Raw genomic sequence first — 16910 nt, 5'->3', positions numbered from 1 at the left:
TTCACTCTATCTCTCAGTGAGTACCTCAAATGTCTTCCCCAGAAACAAGTAAGGGGCCGTGGCAGACAACTGCCAACCCTATTCACCCACTCTCACCCCAAAAAGTTCAGCACTGAGGAACGGGTAAGAAGACAGCCAGAAAGAACAAAGGTTCATTTCAGCAACCCTCCCTCTTTTGTTCTCTGATTTGGGAAAACTGGAGAAGGAAGGCAGTATAGTTTCCAAAGAAAACGACATGAGAAAGAACAAAATGCTAATTACCTATCTTTTTCTCAAAAAGAATATTCTACTGTGAAAAAACTGGGTTGATGAGGTTTGTTCCAGCAACTGTGAAACAAGTTATGTCTAAGAAGTTGTAAAAAATACAATTTTTAAGACTAGATCTCTCATTATATTCATATTTGTAGTGCAATGAACAAAGAAGTAAAATAAGAGGAACCCCTTAATATAAAACCCAGATTAAGAGAGAAGCTTTTTAAAGTAAGAATCTCTCTTATTTAGGAACAAGAATCACAGTGACTCTTACTAGCCTCATAATAAATTCACTTGATATGGGGCCGGGTGCTGTGGTTCACGCCTGTAATTCCAGCTACTTGTGATGCTGAGGCAGAAGAATTGCTTGAACCCAGGAGGTGGGGGTTGCAGTGAGCTGAGATTGCGCCACTGCACTCCAGCCTGGGTGACACAGTGAGACTGTGTTAAAAAAAAAAAAAAAAAAAAATCCACTTGACATGGAGGGGAAGGGAAAGAAGGGTAAGGGAGGGTATGAATAAAATGGACAGCATGGGAAAAGCAAGGCAATGAGAAAGACATCTTTACTGCACCAGCTGCTTCTTGCTTCATGAATAGCTGCATTCTTCATTATTCCCTCAATAACAACATTTTGGTCAGTGCCAAGTAATCATGACGAATGAAGTCATACTAGCAAAAAATGTCAACGAAAAATGATTCCCCAGACTGTAAAAATCATAATAGTTCATGCTTAAAAATCCAGTATCATCACTTCTTACATCTTTCCTTCACTTCTGTGCCCTAGAGCTAGTTATGACCATGAAAGTCCCACCTATTTCAAGTGAAGTCCAATGATTAGGTCTTTAACATGATGAACAAAACTCACCTTCTTCTCTGAAATATACATATAAGCAAAAGATAAACATGGGTTCATGCAAATACATATTTTTACATTCACATGTGACACCACAGGTTCACTGCCATGATAGCAGTGATGTTTTTAAAGAGCTCACTTGTATCAAGGAGGAAGGACTACATTATAACCTCTCCCAAACCCTATATGCATAAATTCTAACGTGCAGAAAATATTAGTTCAAGGGTAAAATAGGTTGTCATAAATTTGAAACTATAATTTCCATACAGTAACATAAAAACCTCAGAGAATATCCCTCAAATATTTTAGGGAAATAACAGTCTCTGGAACAGATCTGGTTTCATTAAGTTTCATGGAATGTACCCACCCAAATTTTTTTTTCAATTACTTGATGCAATATCAAATACTTACTAAGTAATTTGTAGTTGTACTCTCTTCCCCTCTGCCCATGTATCTGTAGAAGCGATGATCTGCTACCACCAATAATTTACACGTGTTCTTCATGGGATCTGGTTCAGCTCTTCTCTTCACTCGATGAACAAGCTCTAATATGAATTTGTATGCACTATTAAATCAAAATTCACCAAAACAAGGAGTTTTATGGTAACACTTTAAATCTAACATATTTTTGAAACAAACATTGTGAGCTTAATATCACTAAAGGATTTTGAACAACAACAACAACAAAAAAACAATTTGGAGGAAGACAGAAAAGTGAAAAGTAACATAAAGTTTAAATACTGTAGAATTCAAAACCAAGGACAAGTGCCTTCTTAATTTTTTAAATACAGAAACTTTAAAATGTGCTCAACAGAGTAAGGCCAGGCATGTTGGCTCAGGCCTGTAATCCCAGCACTTTTCGATGCCAAGGTGGGTGAATCACCTGAGGATGGGAGTTCAAGACCAGCCTGGCCAACATGATTTTATCTCTAATAAAAATACAAAAATTAGCCAGATATGGTGGCATCTGCCTGTAATCCCAGCTACTCGTAAGGCTGAGGCAGGAGAATCACTTGAACCCAGGGTGCGGAGGTTGCACTGAGCCAAGATTATGCCATTGCACTCAAGCCAGGGCAACAAAAGTGAGACTCCATCTCTAAATAAATAAATAAATAAATAGTGCTCAACAGAGTAAAACATTCACCTAATGCTGGGCTATGAAGCTGTCAGTCATATTCTACAACAAGAAGTTTATGAATTAACCAATGTAACAGTAAAAATGTCAAGATATTCACATTGAAAATTAGTTTGTGTTAACAGGACAACTTTCTTGTGAAATTAATTAAGAATTTCTTTATTTATATATTAAAATGCTAATATATAATTTTAATAACATAACCATCTTTGGCCGGGCACGTTGGTGCACGCCTGTAATCCCAACACTTTGGGAGGCTGAGGTGGGTGGATCACTTGAGGCCAGGAGTTTGAGAACAGCCTGACCAACACGGTGAAACCCCATCTCCACTAAAAATACAAAAATTAGCCAGGCCTGGTGGCACGTGCCTATAATCCCAGCTACTCGGGAGGCTGAGGCAGGAGAATCACTTGAACCTGGAAGTCAAAGGTTGCAGTGAGCCAAGATCATGCTGCAAACAAAACAAAAAACCTAACCAGAGGTGTTGTGGGCAGTAAAATTCCAAGACGGTTCTATTTTTTAAATGACCCTAAATGGACTGTCCCAAGATGGATATTCTTGTATTCTAAGCAGTATATATATAGGTCTTTCCTGCTACCAATTAATTTCTTATAAACTCTAAAGATTGTCTTTCCACCATATTATCATTTCTAAATATCTGCAAGAATATTTTCCCTCAGATCACTCCATTTCCCTTTTCCCTAATCTTTTTTAAAGTCTAATCTTTGTTGTTCCCATTATTTTCCAGAGTTTTCAACTCTTACATTATAAACAAAAGAAGATGAAAATTTCTGGAACAAAACTCTTATTTTCATGCCAAATACTACAGTTACCTGACAATCATGTTATTTTTTATCAAATAACAACCACCCCTACTGAAGTCAATTGTAATATGTTTGTTTCTTATTTGAAATACACTCTTTAAGCCTTACCTTCAGGTGGTTCTCTGTCTACTAACCCTTTTGGGAGCAACTCTTCATTATCCACTTTTAAATAACCACATACTTTTGGAGACTGCAAACGTGAAACATTCTTGATATCTTCAGATTTATAAACTAACATTCTTTTGTCTTTGGTATCATTAACAAATCTCCAAAGTGGCTAAAACAGAAAATATATACGACTGAGATGGAAAACAATAACAATTCCTAAACACTAAATTCTTCTAACATTCTGTGCTTGTTCTTAGATAACATTCATTTCTAGGTTAAGTAAACTGATTAGTCATGTTATTAAAATAAATAATCTCAATTTTTAATCATATGGAGTTTCTATGCTGGTAAGTAAATACATGGATTACACACTCTGATTATTTTATCTGTATATAAATAAAGCCTTACATACTTTGCACGTTATGAAATCTTTCAGAGGATGCAGAAGAGAAAAATGCGTATCATTTTCCACTCATTCATTCAAAAATATTATGTAATATCTACTGTATACTGGCACTGTTATAGGTGATGGTGCTGTAGTAATGAAAATTGCACAAGGTTTCTGTTCATGCAGCATTTTCAGAGTTTCCTTAATACTTAGGTGTTTGACACCTTTTTGCCACGTTAGGTTTTATCCACACAAAAGAACAAACATTTATATGAAAGAAAACTCAGAACTTGCAACAATAGGTCTGAACCTTATTACTGGTTTCAGCGAATGCAGTTTTTTAAAAAAATCTCCACTTACAATGTTACAAGGACAGAGTAAATCACAATTAACATACTCCAAAGGTTACCCAAGTCAAAAGGCTGTTTTGTTTTGTTTCAAAGCAAAGTTATTCTCTGTAAGAACACTGGTCTCATCAGAACCAGGCAGTGTGTGGGGACACACAAAATATATATTTATCTCCATCAGGGGAATGCAAATCGAAACCCCAATAGGAAAAAAAAAACCCACAATGAGACACCCCTGTATACCCACTAGGATGACTATGATCAAAGACAATACTGATGAGGATGTAGAGAAATCCAGAACCCTCATATATGCTGATGAGAATGTAAAATAGTAAAACCACTTTAGAAAACAGTCTGGCAGGTCCTCAAAGGTTAAAAGTAGAATTACCATATGACCCAGCAATTCTGCTCCTAGTATATAACCAAGAGAAATGAAAACATAAGCAGTAATGTAAATAATAGCTGAAAAGTGGAAACAAGCCAAATGTCCATCGACAACTAATCAATGAATAAACAAAATGCAGTTTATCCATACAATGGAATATTATTCAGCAATAAAAATAAATAAGATACAGATACATGCTACAACACAGATGAACCTTGGAAACATTATTCTAAGTGAAAGAAGCCACACACAGTCTGGGCGTGGTGGCTCACGTCTGTAATCCCAGCACTTCGGGAGGCCGAGGCAGGCGGATCACTTGAGGTCAGGAGTTTGAGACCAGCCTGGCCAACATAGTGAAACCCCAACTCTAGTAAAAAATACAAAAATTAGTCAGGCATGGTGGCAGGCGCCTGTAATCCCAGCTACTCAAGAGGCTGAGGCAAGAGAATCAGTTGAACCCGGGAGGCATAAGTTGCAGTGAGCCGAGATCATGCCACTGCACTCCAGCCTGGGTGACAGAGCAAGACTCCATCTCAAAAAAATTAAAAAATTAAAAAGAAGCCACACACAAAAGACCACATATTATATAATTCCATTTATATGAGATGACCCAAACAGACAAATCTAAACTGACAGTAGATTCCCGGTTGCCTAGAGCTGGAGGAGTTAGGGAGGAAGAGGGAAGTACGGCTAAAGGACACAGTGTTTCTTTTTCAGGTCATGAAAATGTTCTAAAATTGAATGTGGTGGTGTTTGCACAACTCCATCAATATACGAAAACTGCCGGGCGCGATGGCCCACGCCTGTAATCAAAGCACTTTGGGAGGCCATGGTGGGTGGATAACTTGAGGCCAGGAGTTCGAGACCAGCCTGACCAACACAGTGAAACCCCATCTCTACTGAAACACAAAAATTAGCCGGGCATGGTGGTGGGCACCTGTAATCCCAGCTACTCAAGAGGCTGAGGCAGCAGAATCACTTGAACCCAGGAGGCAGAGGTTGCAGTGATCGTGCCACTGCACTCCAGCCTGGGTGACAGAGTGAGACTCTGTCTCAAAAATACACACACACACACACACACACACACAAAACTACAAAATTGTATACATTAAGTGGGTGAATAATATAGTATGTGAATTATATCTCAATAAAACTGTTAAATATTATATGCATATACATCTTTGGTAATCCATGTATGAGGCAGATGTAAGAAACAATAGTTACAGAATTTCAGGGCTGGCAGAGACCTCAGAAGTTAACTAACCCAACTTCTGGGCTACAGGAATCTTCCATATTTAGTAAAGCTCATTTAGCCTGTGAATAGAAGTGAAATTTTTTTTCTTTTGGGTCAAACATGTCTAAGTTCACATTCATTGTTTCCTAGTATAGTCAGTCTAGCACAGAAAAAGACAGCTGGCTTTGGGATCAGATATATCTGAGTTCAAACCTCAACCATACCTCACTATGTGCCTTGGACAAGTACCCTGAGCATAACTTCCCTCATTAGGTAAAGCAGTGATAATACCTAACTTGAAGATTATGAAGATTATGTAGGTAATAAATCTAGTTTTATATTAAGATTTCAAAAGAAAAGTGGTTATTAATAAAAGCTAAGCCTATTACCATTATTACTAGTAAGTTGCTGGAAAAAATCATTTGATGAGTAATTGACTAAAAGGCAGAAAACTGGATTGGACCCTGGATTGGAAAACCAAAAAAAATCTATGAAGGAGATTTTGAGGATGACTAGAGATTTTGACTATGGCATGATTATTAGATAATACTGTAGAATTCTTTTCATTTTCTCAGGTATGTTACTTTTATTACAGCTATAGAAAAGAGTGCCTTTATTCCTAGGGATGCATTACAGAAGGATTTAGGGGTGAAGGGTCATGATGTTTGCAAATGATTTTCATATGATTCAGGAAAAAAAGAGAGAAAGCTAACATGACATTATGTTAGAAATTGTTTAAGGGCTACAGGGTATTTTTTTTTTTTTTATCTTTCTGTAGCCACAGGGTACTTTTTAATCTTTCTGTAGATTTGAACATTTTCTTTTTTTTTTTTTTGAGACAGAGTTTCGCCCTGTCACCCACACTGGAGTACAGTGGAGCGATCTCAGCTCACTGCAACCTCTGTCTCCCAGGTTCAAGCAATTCTCCCACCTAGTCCTCCCGAGCAGTTGGGATTACAGGTGCAAGCCACCAAGCCTGGCCAATTTTTGTATTTGTAGTAGAGACAAGGTTTCACCATGTTGGCCAGGCTGGCCTCGAACTCCTGGCCTGAAGTGATCCACCCATCTCAGCTTCCCAAAGTGCTGGGATGACAGGCATGAGCCACTGCACCAGCTGAACATTTTCAAAACTAGAAGTTGGGGGAAGCCAAGCATGGTGGCTCATGCCTGTCATCCCAGCACTTTGGGAGGCTGAGGTGGGCAGATCACAAGATCAGAAGTTCAAGACCAGCCTCGCTAACATGGTGAAACCCCGTCTCTACTAAAAATACAAAAATTAGGCCAGATGCGGCAGCTCATGCCTGTAATCCCAGCACCTTGGGAGGCCAATGCGGGTGGATCACCTGAGACCAGGAGTTCAAGACCAGCCTGGCCAACATGGCAAAATCTTGTCTCTACCAAAAATATAAAAACTAGCCGGGCACAGTGTCATGTGCCTGTAATCCCAGCTACTTAGGAGGCTGAGGCAGGAGAAATGCTTGGGAGGTGGAGATTGCAGTGAGCCAAGATTGTGCCACTGCACTCCAGCCTGGGCGACAGAGCAAGACTCCATCTCAAATAAATAAAAATTGGGGGAAATATTATCTCACTATGCAAGTTTAACCCAGGATTATATATATAAATAGTAAGCTATGGTAAAGTCAGTGACAGTTTAAAATATTTAATGGCTGCACACAGTGGCTCACACCTGTGATCCCAGCAATCTGGGAAGCCAAGCAGGAGGATTGCTTACAGCCAGACATTTGAGATCAGCCTGGGCAACACAGTGAGACCTCATCAAAAATCTGATACACTCTACAAAAATTTAACAAAATAGTTGGGGATGGTGGCATGCACCTGTAGTCCCAGCTATTCAGGAGGCAGAAGACAGGGATTGTTTGAGCCCAGGAGGTCAAGGCTGCGATAAGCTATGATGGCACCACTGCACTTCACCCTGAGTGACCGAGTAAGACTCTGTCATAAATAAAATATTTAATGATGATGTGTTAAAAATAAGATATATATTTCTTCCTGATCACTTATATTCCTAAGATCTTAGTGCAGATGCACAATGTTTTTACATCAAGGTAAGCGTAAAGAATTTTTTTTTTCATGTCAGACTGGTAATGTGCTAACATCGTAACAAGGTTCTGGGGTGGCACATCTCATACGTGTGTGTGAACAGCCAATCACCATACTTATGCACTATAAAAGTATCAAAAAGAGTTATAAAGAGTATGAAAATCACCCCTGTAAGTAATAAATCATTTTTTCAATAAAAATTATTAATTTCATGCAAAAGTCCCTCAAGGTATCTGATGAGTATACTTGTAAGTAAACATCTTTGTGGTGTGTATGTGAGATAGGGTCTCGCTCTGTCACCCAGGCTGGAGTGCAGCAGTACAATCTCAGCTCACTGCAGTCTCTGCCTTCCGAATTCAACTGATCCTACCACCTCAGCATTCTGAGTAGCTGAGACCACAGGCATGTGCCACCACGCCCAGCTAATTGTGTGTGTGTGTGTGTGTGTGTGTGTGTGTGTGTGTGTGTGTGTGTGGAGGAGTAGAGACAAGGTCTCCCTGTATTGCCTGGGCTGGTCTCAAATTCCTGGGCTCAAGCAGTCCACCCACCTCAGCCTCCCAAAGTGCTGATTACAAGTGTGAGCCACTGTGCCTGGCTAAATAAATATCTTATAATGAAATATTAGTTATACTCATTTTTGTACTTAGGGAAACAAAGCTATGGATGGAAACAGAATTCCTATTTTTCCAAAAGGAAGTATTTGAAAAAAATGAGTAATCTGGCTGGGCGTGGTGGCTCATGCCATGTAATCTCAGCACTTTGGGAGGCCGAGATGGGCAGATCATGAGGTCAGGAGTTCAAGACCAGCCTGGCCAACATAGTGAAACCCCATCTCTACTAACAATACAAAAATTAACGGGGCATGGTGGCACACACCTGTAATCCCAGCTACTCAAGGGACTGAGGCAGGAGAATCACTTTAACCTGGGAGGTGGAGGATGCGGTGAGCCGAGATCGCGCCATTGCACTCCAGTCTGGGTGACAGGGCAAGATGCTGTCTTAAAAAAAAAAAAAAAAGTAATCTAAGCAAATTTAACTTGGATCCTAAAGACACACATCTTAGCTTAAGAATTAATAAACTGGCCAGGCACGGTGGCTCACGCCTTTCATCCCAGCACTTTCAGAGGCCGAGGCTGGCAGATCATGAGATCAGGAGATCGAGACCATCCTGGCCAACATTGTGAAACCCCGTCTCTACCAAAAATACAAAAATTAGCTGGGTGTGGTGATGCGCGCCTGTAATCCCAGCTACTAGGGAGGCTGAGGCAGGAGAATGGCTTGAACCCAGGAGGCAGAGACTGCAGTGAGCCGAGATCACACCACTGCACTCCAGCCTGGCAACAGAGCGAGATTCAGTCTCAAAAAAAAAAAAAAAGAAAAGGAATAAATTATTCTAAGGAAATAAGCAGACATATGTACTGCAGCAAAAACAATGCTGTGCATTTACCACACTGCTTTCTCTTTCTGAGCTCAAATTACCACTACGTTTCCCAACCTCCTTTGTAGCAGGTCAGAGATACAGTGTTCTAGAATGTATTGAACAGAAGGCCATTTCCAAGCCTTGCCCTTAATATCCTGTATAATTCTCTAGCTCTGTTTTCTTTCTGTGAGAACTACAGAGGACATGTGTCCAAAAGTCAAAGCCACAAAGTAGAGGAGAACCACCTAACCCACATCAAGCCATAGGAGGGTAAGAAAAAACTTTGCTTGTGTTAAGCTACTCAGTTATGGGCGTTTATCTGAAGCCCTCGCACAGCCTAGACAGAGCTTCCTACAGTTTCTTCATTTAACTTTCCAGACTATTCCCTATCATCTAGACTATTCCAACTAAACACACGCACCAAAAGGGGTGCCCAAGGCTGTTCACTACAGTATCTTTTATTTCAAAAGTTAGAAGCAAAACAGTTGAGGCCAGGCACAGTGGCTCACGCCTATAATCCCAGCACTTTTTGGACGCCGAGGTTGGCAGATCATGAGGTCAGGAGATCGAGACCATCCTGGCCAACATGGTGAAACCCCGTCTCTACTAAAAATACAAAAATTGGCCAGGTGAGGTGGCATGTGCCTGTAGTCTCAGCTACTCAAGGGACTAAGGTGGGAGAATCGCTTGAACCCGGGAGCCAGAGGTTGCAGTGAGCTGAGACCATGCCAGTGCACTCCAGCCTGAGTGACAGAGTGATACTCCATCTCAAAAAAAAAAAAAAATTAGCCGGACATGGTGGCACACGCCTGCAGTCCCAGCTACTTGGGAGGCTAAGGCAGGAGAATCGCCTGAACCGGGGAGGCAGAGGTTATAGTGAGCCAAGATCACACCACTGTACTCTAGCCTGGGTGACAGAGCAAGACTCCATCTCAAAAAAAAAAAAACAACACCCAAAACAGTTGGGCATGAAGTGGGATTGGTTAAATAAATGTTGCAGTGTATCAATGGACCAATAGGCAGTCTTTATTAAAAACCCTAATTGGCCCAGCGCAGTGGCTCACACCTGTAATCCCAGCACTTTGGGAGGCCAAGGCAGGCGGATCACAAGGTCAGGAGATCAACACCATCCTGGCCAACATGATGAAACCTCATCTCTACTAAAAATACAAAAATTAGCTGGGTGTGGTGGTGCATGCCTGTAATCCCAGCTACTAGGGAGGCTGAGGCAGGAGAATCGCTTGAACCAGGGAGTCAGAGGTTGCAGTGACCCAAGATTGCGCCACTGCACTCCAGCCTGGTGATAGGATTAAAAAAAAAAAAAAAAAAGAACCCTAATTTAGGCCGGGCGTGGTGGCTCACACCTGTAATCCCAGCACTTTGGGAGGCCAAGGCAGGCAAATCACCTGAAGTCAGTAGTTCAAGACCAGCCTGACCAACATGGAGAAACCCCGTCTCTACTAAAAATACAAAATAAGCCGGGTGTGGTGGAGCATGCCTATAATCCCAGCTACTCGGGAGGCTGAGGCAGGAGAATCGCTTGAACCCGGGAAGTGGAGGTTGTGGTGAGCCGAGATCGCACCATTGCACTCCAGCCTGGGCAACAAGAGGGAAACTCCGTCTCAAAAAAAAAAAAAAAAACCCTAATTTAGATCTATATTAACACGAAAAGGTTCATAATCATATTGTTAAACGAAAAATATGTGAAGACAAACTGTACATATTGTATGGTCCTAGTTTTACGGGAAAAAATAGTGGGTATGACTATATTTATTTGTGTATTTACACACAGAAAAAAAAATTTGGAAGGATGTCTGTCAAAATGTCAATAGTAGTTATCTGTCCAAGTACAGATAATCTATTTTCCGCATTTTGCAATGAGCATATATTTTAAAATAAAGGTATTCTTAAAAATAAATTGATTTGAAAGAACAAGCAAATTTAAGACATTCCAGTGATGCTTTGCCTATTTTAGAATGAATGCATTTATAATATTAGTTCCTTTACTTTCTACTAAATTTCTGACTCTTTTTGGTAGGCTAGACTCCTCAAAACATTGACATTAAATAGCGTAAACATTAACAAACTATAACATACTGCAAGGCCATAGGTTTCTTTTTCACAATAATGGATAGTCAAAGGACTAACAGTCATGTAGTTTGGATATAATTAAAATATATAGTACATATAGCTCCAACAGACTGTTTTACCCCTATTGAGCACTCAGATACACCTGAACATTTCATTTTGACCAATCTTACTCAGTTTCCCCACAGGTGATTTATTTTAGTGATATCACCACCACTACCCAGAGTTTTCTCATTTTTCAAGAAACACAGAACCAACTTCAATTCACAATTATGTAGTAAACGTCTTATTTTGTAGACCAGTATCTGACAGATAGATATGTGTCTTAACCAATGCAGCCACTGTGGTCTTGATTTCTACTGCTACTCTTTCAATGGAAGAGTGACCACAGCCTGACTTTCCTAGCTTCCTCTTTAACTTCTCAGACTATGAACTATCACCTTTCGTTGATCTACCATTTCCAGTGTGTCTAGCAGAAAAACAGAGAAATTGAAAAATAATACTTCACTTTCATTTCTGAGGATGTTTACATTTATTGATTATTTGAGAAAGAATTTAAAAATGAGTCAGGAGGGAAAGTTTTCTCTTCCTATTATCCTCTCTCAATTATGGTACGTAGAAATACAGGGTATATCATAACACAGCTTCTTAGAGATTATGCTTTTTTAAAAATCTACTTTCCTAGTAAAAAACTTCAAATACAAAGAGGAAAGAAATAAGTATAATTACTTTTCATCTTTGCAGAACTGAGCAGCTTTTTGAAAATCAGAGATATAAGCTACTGAAAAAAAATTCACATATAAATTTACCTCTATGTTATATTCGGCCCCATCTGTGTTGATTCTGATTATAACATCATCATCTCTTATGTGGGCTAGAACCCTAGAGTCAGGCTCACCTTAAGAGAAAAAAAAAATTATTATTTAAAAATACTTACATCAGATAAGAAACTATGCATTACTCTCAATAAAAATTAAATCCTTCAGGGTGGAATTTGCCCAGTACTGTGAGAGCTCTGCAAAACAAGAAACAAAGGCCCCAGAAAGAAGCTAGATAATCTCACTTCCTAAGGGGTAGCCTCAAGTTTAGTCACTTGAAACCTATCCCTTTCCCAAAGCAAACAAAACTACTAAGACTTTCTTCTGGAATAATTTTATCTACTTTTAGGTAAAGGAAGAACTAAGAGAGACAGAAAGCATGATTTGGAATGTACAGGCCTAGGAACTGTACTATTTGTGGATTTCAATGACTTTTTTTTTCTAATTGCAGAAAAAGTCAAAAAGTAAACTGCAATTGCTTGTTTGACAGATTTTCTCAAATACATACATAATAGATCACAAAGTATTTCATCTCCAAGCTTCCCTGTTTAAAATATCATAAAGAAAGCCTACAGTCACTCATGAAAAGAAAGGTTAAATTCCTATCACTTAAGAAGAATTTAATTTTAATCATTAAACCAGCCAGCTAGTATGACATTTAGATAATACTGATTTCCTCCAATTAGAATATTCCCGCCTCTAAACTTATATACCTCAAAGAAAACAGTCAAAGAATAGCACCTCTATGACACCCGGTCCCCACTACCCTGCACCAGAAAAGAATACGCAATCAAGTTAGATCTGGAGACCTAATACACCTGACACAGGGGCAAACCAACAAGCTCCATACTAACCAACCACGTGTCCAGTGAAGAAGTCCTGCCATTTCACAGTGTACTCACTTTCATTTTTACCATCCACCACCACGACCTTGAAATTTTGTGAAAAATGTTCAGTACTTGATGTCAGGTATAATTTAAAATGCCTAAAGAAAAATGCATTCATATTTTACTCTAAGCACACAAATTGTAAGTCTTATTTTCATATAATTAAACTTTCTTAAAAAGCCAGAAGCGTTGACATTAATAAAACACTATGCAAGTTACAACTAAAGTCTTATTAGGTACCTAGAGAAATATATCTCCTGTAAAGACAAATAGACTAATTTATTTAGCTATAAAAACAGCAGACCACAATAAACTCACACTAGGGTAAATATATTCAAAGAACTTACACATTCATCTCTCCTGGAAAACACTGAAGAATAAGGAAACACACATAACTGGGTAGTTAAGTTGGAATCCTGATTATTTTAAAAAAATATTATTAAAAACGAATCCTATTATATACCATTTATTGAACACCTACTTGGTGTTAGGTACTATGCATCTATTATCTCCACTTCACACAAATACAAATTGAGGGTTGGAAGCTAATCATCCTACTCAAAGTTACACAGCTAGTAAAAGGTGAAACTGGGAAATAAACCTGGTTTATTTCAAACCCTGGTACTATGCTGTCTCTATCAAGCTGGGTGGACTACGAGAAAATTCTTATTGCTGTGCAAAATTAATAAATGCTTCTTTCTATATTTAAAAGGACTCATGCGGCCGCACGTGGTGCCTCACGCCTCTAATCCCAGCACTCTGGGAGGCCGAGCTGGGCGGATCACGAGGTCAGGAGATTGAGACCATCCTGGCTAACATGGTGAAACCCCATCTCTACTGAAAATACAAAAAATTAGCCAGGCGTAGTGGCGGGCACCTGTAGTCCCAGCTACTTGGGAGGCTGAGGCAGGAGAATGGAGTGAACCCGGGAGGCGGAGCTTGCAGTGAGCCAAGATCCCGCCACTGCACTCCAGCCTGGGTGACAGAGCGACACTCCGGCTCAAAAAAAAAAAAAAAAAAAAGTACTCATGCTTTTTTTCCTCCTCAAAACAACATATCTTGCAAAAAAGTAATCCACAATTACAGTTAGGAAAATAAATACAAGGTATCCAAGACAGACATTAGAATACAGACTCCATCAGCACCAGGAGACAGGAAAAGAGGGGAGGGGAGGGGAGGAGGGGGGAAGGGGAGGGAAGGGGAGGGGGAGGGGAGGGGAGGGGAGGGGAGGGGAAGGGGAGGGGAAGGGGAGGGGAGGGGAAGGGGAGGGGATATACACTCCAGTTCTTTAGTGGGCTTACTATTCTTTTTGTTGAGTTTCAGTCCAGTGCTTTAATTGGCTTACTATTCTTTTTGTTTTCTATGATTTTCCATCCTTACATGAAAACTAGAAGTGGTGAGCAAGACTTTCTCAAGTATTATTTATAGTCTTTCAATGTGTCCATGAACACCAAAGACAAAGAAAGGTATATTATTCATCTCACCCACAGAAACAAATTTTGTCAGCTGTGCTACTGAAAATATATTACTTCCCCATGGGATTGCAAAAGTCTTTAAACTACCGGAAAGAAATCTAGACTGGGACTATCTCCATGGCGACAAATATTTTTAACTTTTTGAGCATAACAAGGTAATTTTAGTTTGCTTGTGGTTTTTTAATAGTCAAAGGGAAAAGACAATAGAACGTTATTTCATAAATCCTTGGAACATTTTCTTCTGCTATCCTAAAACATATCTTCCCACACATTCTCAGTTATGATTTTTCCCTCCAGTTATGCTGAGAACTTTCAAAAGCATACTTACTATAAATGTCTTATTATTTTGTTTTAAAGCTAACAGTTGCAACATTACTTAATGTGCTTTTCAGAAAGAAATTAGCAGAATTGCATTTTTCATTTGCTACATTAAGAATCTTTTCTAAAGATAAAGACCAAGTGATGATAAAATTCATGTTTTTTGATTTTCCAATATTAGCTTTTGAGTTATAAAACTTCCAACAGAGGCCGGGCGCGGTGGCTCACGCTTGTAATCCCAGCACTTTGGGAGGCCAAGGCGGGCGGATCACGAGGTCAGGAGATGGAGACCACGGTGAAACCCTGTCTCTACTAAAAATACAAAAAATTAGCCGGGCGTGGTGGCGGGCGCCTGTAGTCCCAGCTACTCGGAGAGGCTGAGGCAGGAGAATGGCGTGAACCCGGGAGGCGGAGCTTGCAGTGAGCCGAGATTGCGCCACTGCACTCCAGCCTGGGCGACAGAGCGAGACTCCGTCTCAAAAAAAAAAAACTTCCAACAGAATATGTCAAAATTTCTTTTACATTATCCTCCCAAAATTATGTGAAGTCATTTTGTTACAGATTTCTTTACCATTTTATCTTTCTGACTTTTGACTTAAGAATTTACAGTAACTAAAGACCAGCTAACCAATTTGAATTAACATTATTATCCTAACCATTTTTAATGGTCCATTTAGTCAGGTATATCACTTTCATTTCTTTATCAGTTCTAGACCTTCTCAAATAATCTGAGATATTTCACTTTTAGGAGAAACATTTAACTTTTTCCAAAAAATTCAGGCAACATCAAAAAAGTATCAAAACAGTACATACTCTGCAGCTTTTTCATTATTTAAAAATAAGATAATTTCTTGATTTTTTTTTTTTTTTGATATGGAGTCTCACTCTGTCCCCCAGGCTGGAGTGCAGTGGCGCAATCTCGGCTCACTGCAAGCTCCACCTCCTGGGTTCACCTCATTCTCCTGCCTCAGCCTCTCAAGTAGCTGGGACTACAGGCGCCCGCCACCATGCCTGGCTAATTTTTTGTATTTTTAGTAGAGACGGGATTTCACCGTGTTAGCCAGGATGGTCCCAATCTCCTGACCTCATGAGCCACCCACCTCGGCCTCCCAAAGTGCTGGGATTACAGGCGTGAGCCACTGCACCTGGCTGACAATTTCTTGATTTATAACAAAAAGGAAATGAAACTTGTAAGGCAAATTTTAAACAAGTTTCTTTTTTTCTTAAGTTACTTCGACTCTTCATACAACCTCTCAGTGTTTCCATGCCTTTTCAACCTCTAATAGTTACATCCAAATTTAATGCAATGATCTTGGTTGAAATTACTTTGCCCTCCACTGCTATCGAAAAACAGAATCTTCTCATTTGCCATCAAATAATGAGTGGTTTCATAGAGTTAATTCAGCCCTGATACAAACTGATTATTTCAGCTATCTTAGTTTGTTTTTGTTCTTGTTTTAAACTTTAATAATGCAATATGGTAGAAAAGAAAGGGTATGGGCTTTGGAGTCTGACAAACTTGGCTTAAGTCCTACTTTCATTTACTCACTGTCTGACCTTGGCTTTAATCTTTGAATCCTAAGTATTTATCTACAAACGGAAATAATATCACCGTTTTGGGGATTAAAGGAAATAACCTATTGTAAAATGGTTATTTTACAATAACCAAAATGGTTTTGGGGATTAAAGGAAATAACCTATTGTAAAACAGCTGGTATAAAATTCCATAGACATTAAATATTTAGCATGGAAACTTTGTAAAATAAATTACATACTTCCCTGCTTTCTTACACAGAGAAAAGATAACAAGTGGCTACGATTTAATGTTTTCTTAAGGAATCAATGTCATCTACCAAACTTGAAAGAGAAATATGTAAGGCTATGGAAGTTTTTGCCTCTAGAATACGGATTCTACAGGCCACCTCAAATCCAAAGAAACCCAAAAAGCTAAATTTTGAGTTCTTTTCATTTTATAGTTTCCTCACTCTTCCTTTGTTCCTACTCATTTCTTGCTACTATATCCACTTCTTCACCAAACTGCCCACCAGTATAGCAGAAATAACATACGTTTTGGAGTCCAACTTTTGTTCAAATCTTGTATCTGTCATTTACTAGCTGAGTAATCTTGGGCAAGTTACTAAGCTCTCTAAGCCTTAATTTTTTTTTTGCTCCTTCAAAAAAGGAATCACTTTTAGAGATAACTTATGTAAAATGCCAGTAAATTACAGAAAATAAGCACCTGATTAACTGTAGCTATTAATATTACCAATCTGCTCAAATTTGGTGTAAGCTGAAAGCTAATAACCAATACTGTAAT

At 39.2% G+C, this 16910-nt stretch overlaps 1 protein-coding gene and 1 non-coding gene across 4 annotated transcripts in view; both read right to left on the bottom strand.

Moving 5' to 3' along the window:
* Positions 1–16910, bottom strand: part of ADAM17 (ADAM metallopeptidase domain 17) — a 67992-nt gene that overhangs the window by 35297 nt on the left and 15785 nt on the right. Inside the window, exons 3-6 of one of the 3 annotated variants that reach the window (XM_055253850.2) lie at positions 12768–12898; positions 11905–11993; positions 3173–3341; positions 1517–1650 (exon numbers count right to left, since the gene is read on the bottom strand). In XM_055253850.2, coding sequence (XP_055109825.2) covers positions 1517–1650; positions 3173–3341; positions 11905–11993; positions 12768–12898 — 523 coding nt within the window. Of the gene's footprint in view, positions 1–1516; positions 1671–3172; positions 3342–11904; positions 11994–12767; positions 12899–16910 lie in introns of those variants that run through there. The other 2 variants (XM_063623979.1, XM_055253851.2) reach the window with 2 other exon arrangements.
* LOC129468740 (small nucleolar RNA U13) lies at positions 7619–7722 on the bottom strand. The gene has a single exon (XR_008652816.2). It is a non-coding gene; the product is annotated as a small nucleolar RNA U13 (small nucleolar RNA).

This window comes from Symphalangus syndactylus, chromosome 18, assembly GCF_028878055.3.
Source record: "Symphalangus syndactylus isolate Jambi chromosome 18, NHGRI_mSymSyn1-v2.1_pri, whole genome shotgun sequence".
NCBI classification, from domain to species: Eukaryota; Metazoa; Chordata; class Mammalia; order Primates; family Hylobatidae; genus Symphalangus; species Symphalangus syndactylus.
This window is presented reverse-complemented; position numbering and strand designations above follow the sequence as displayed.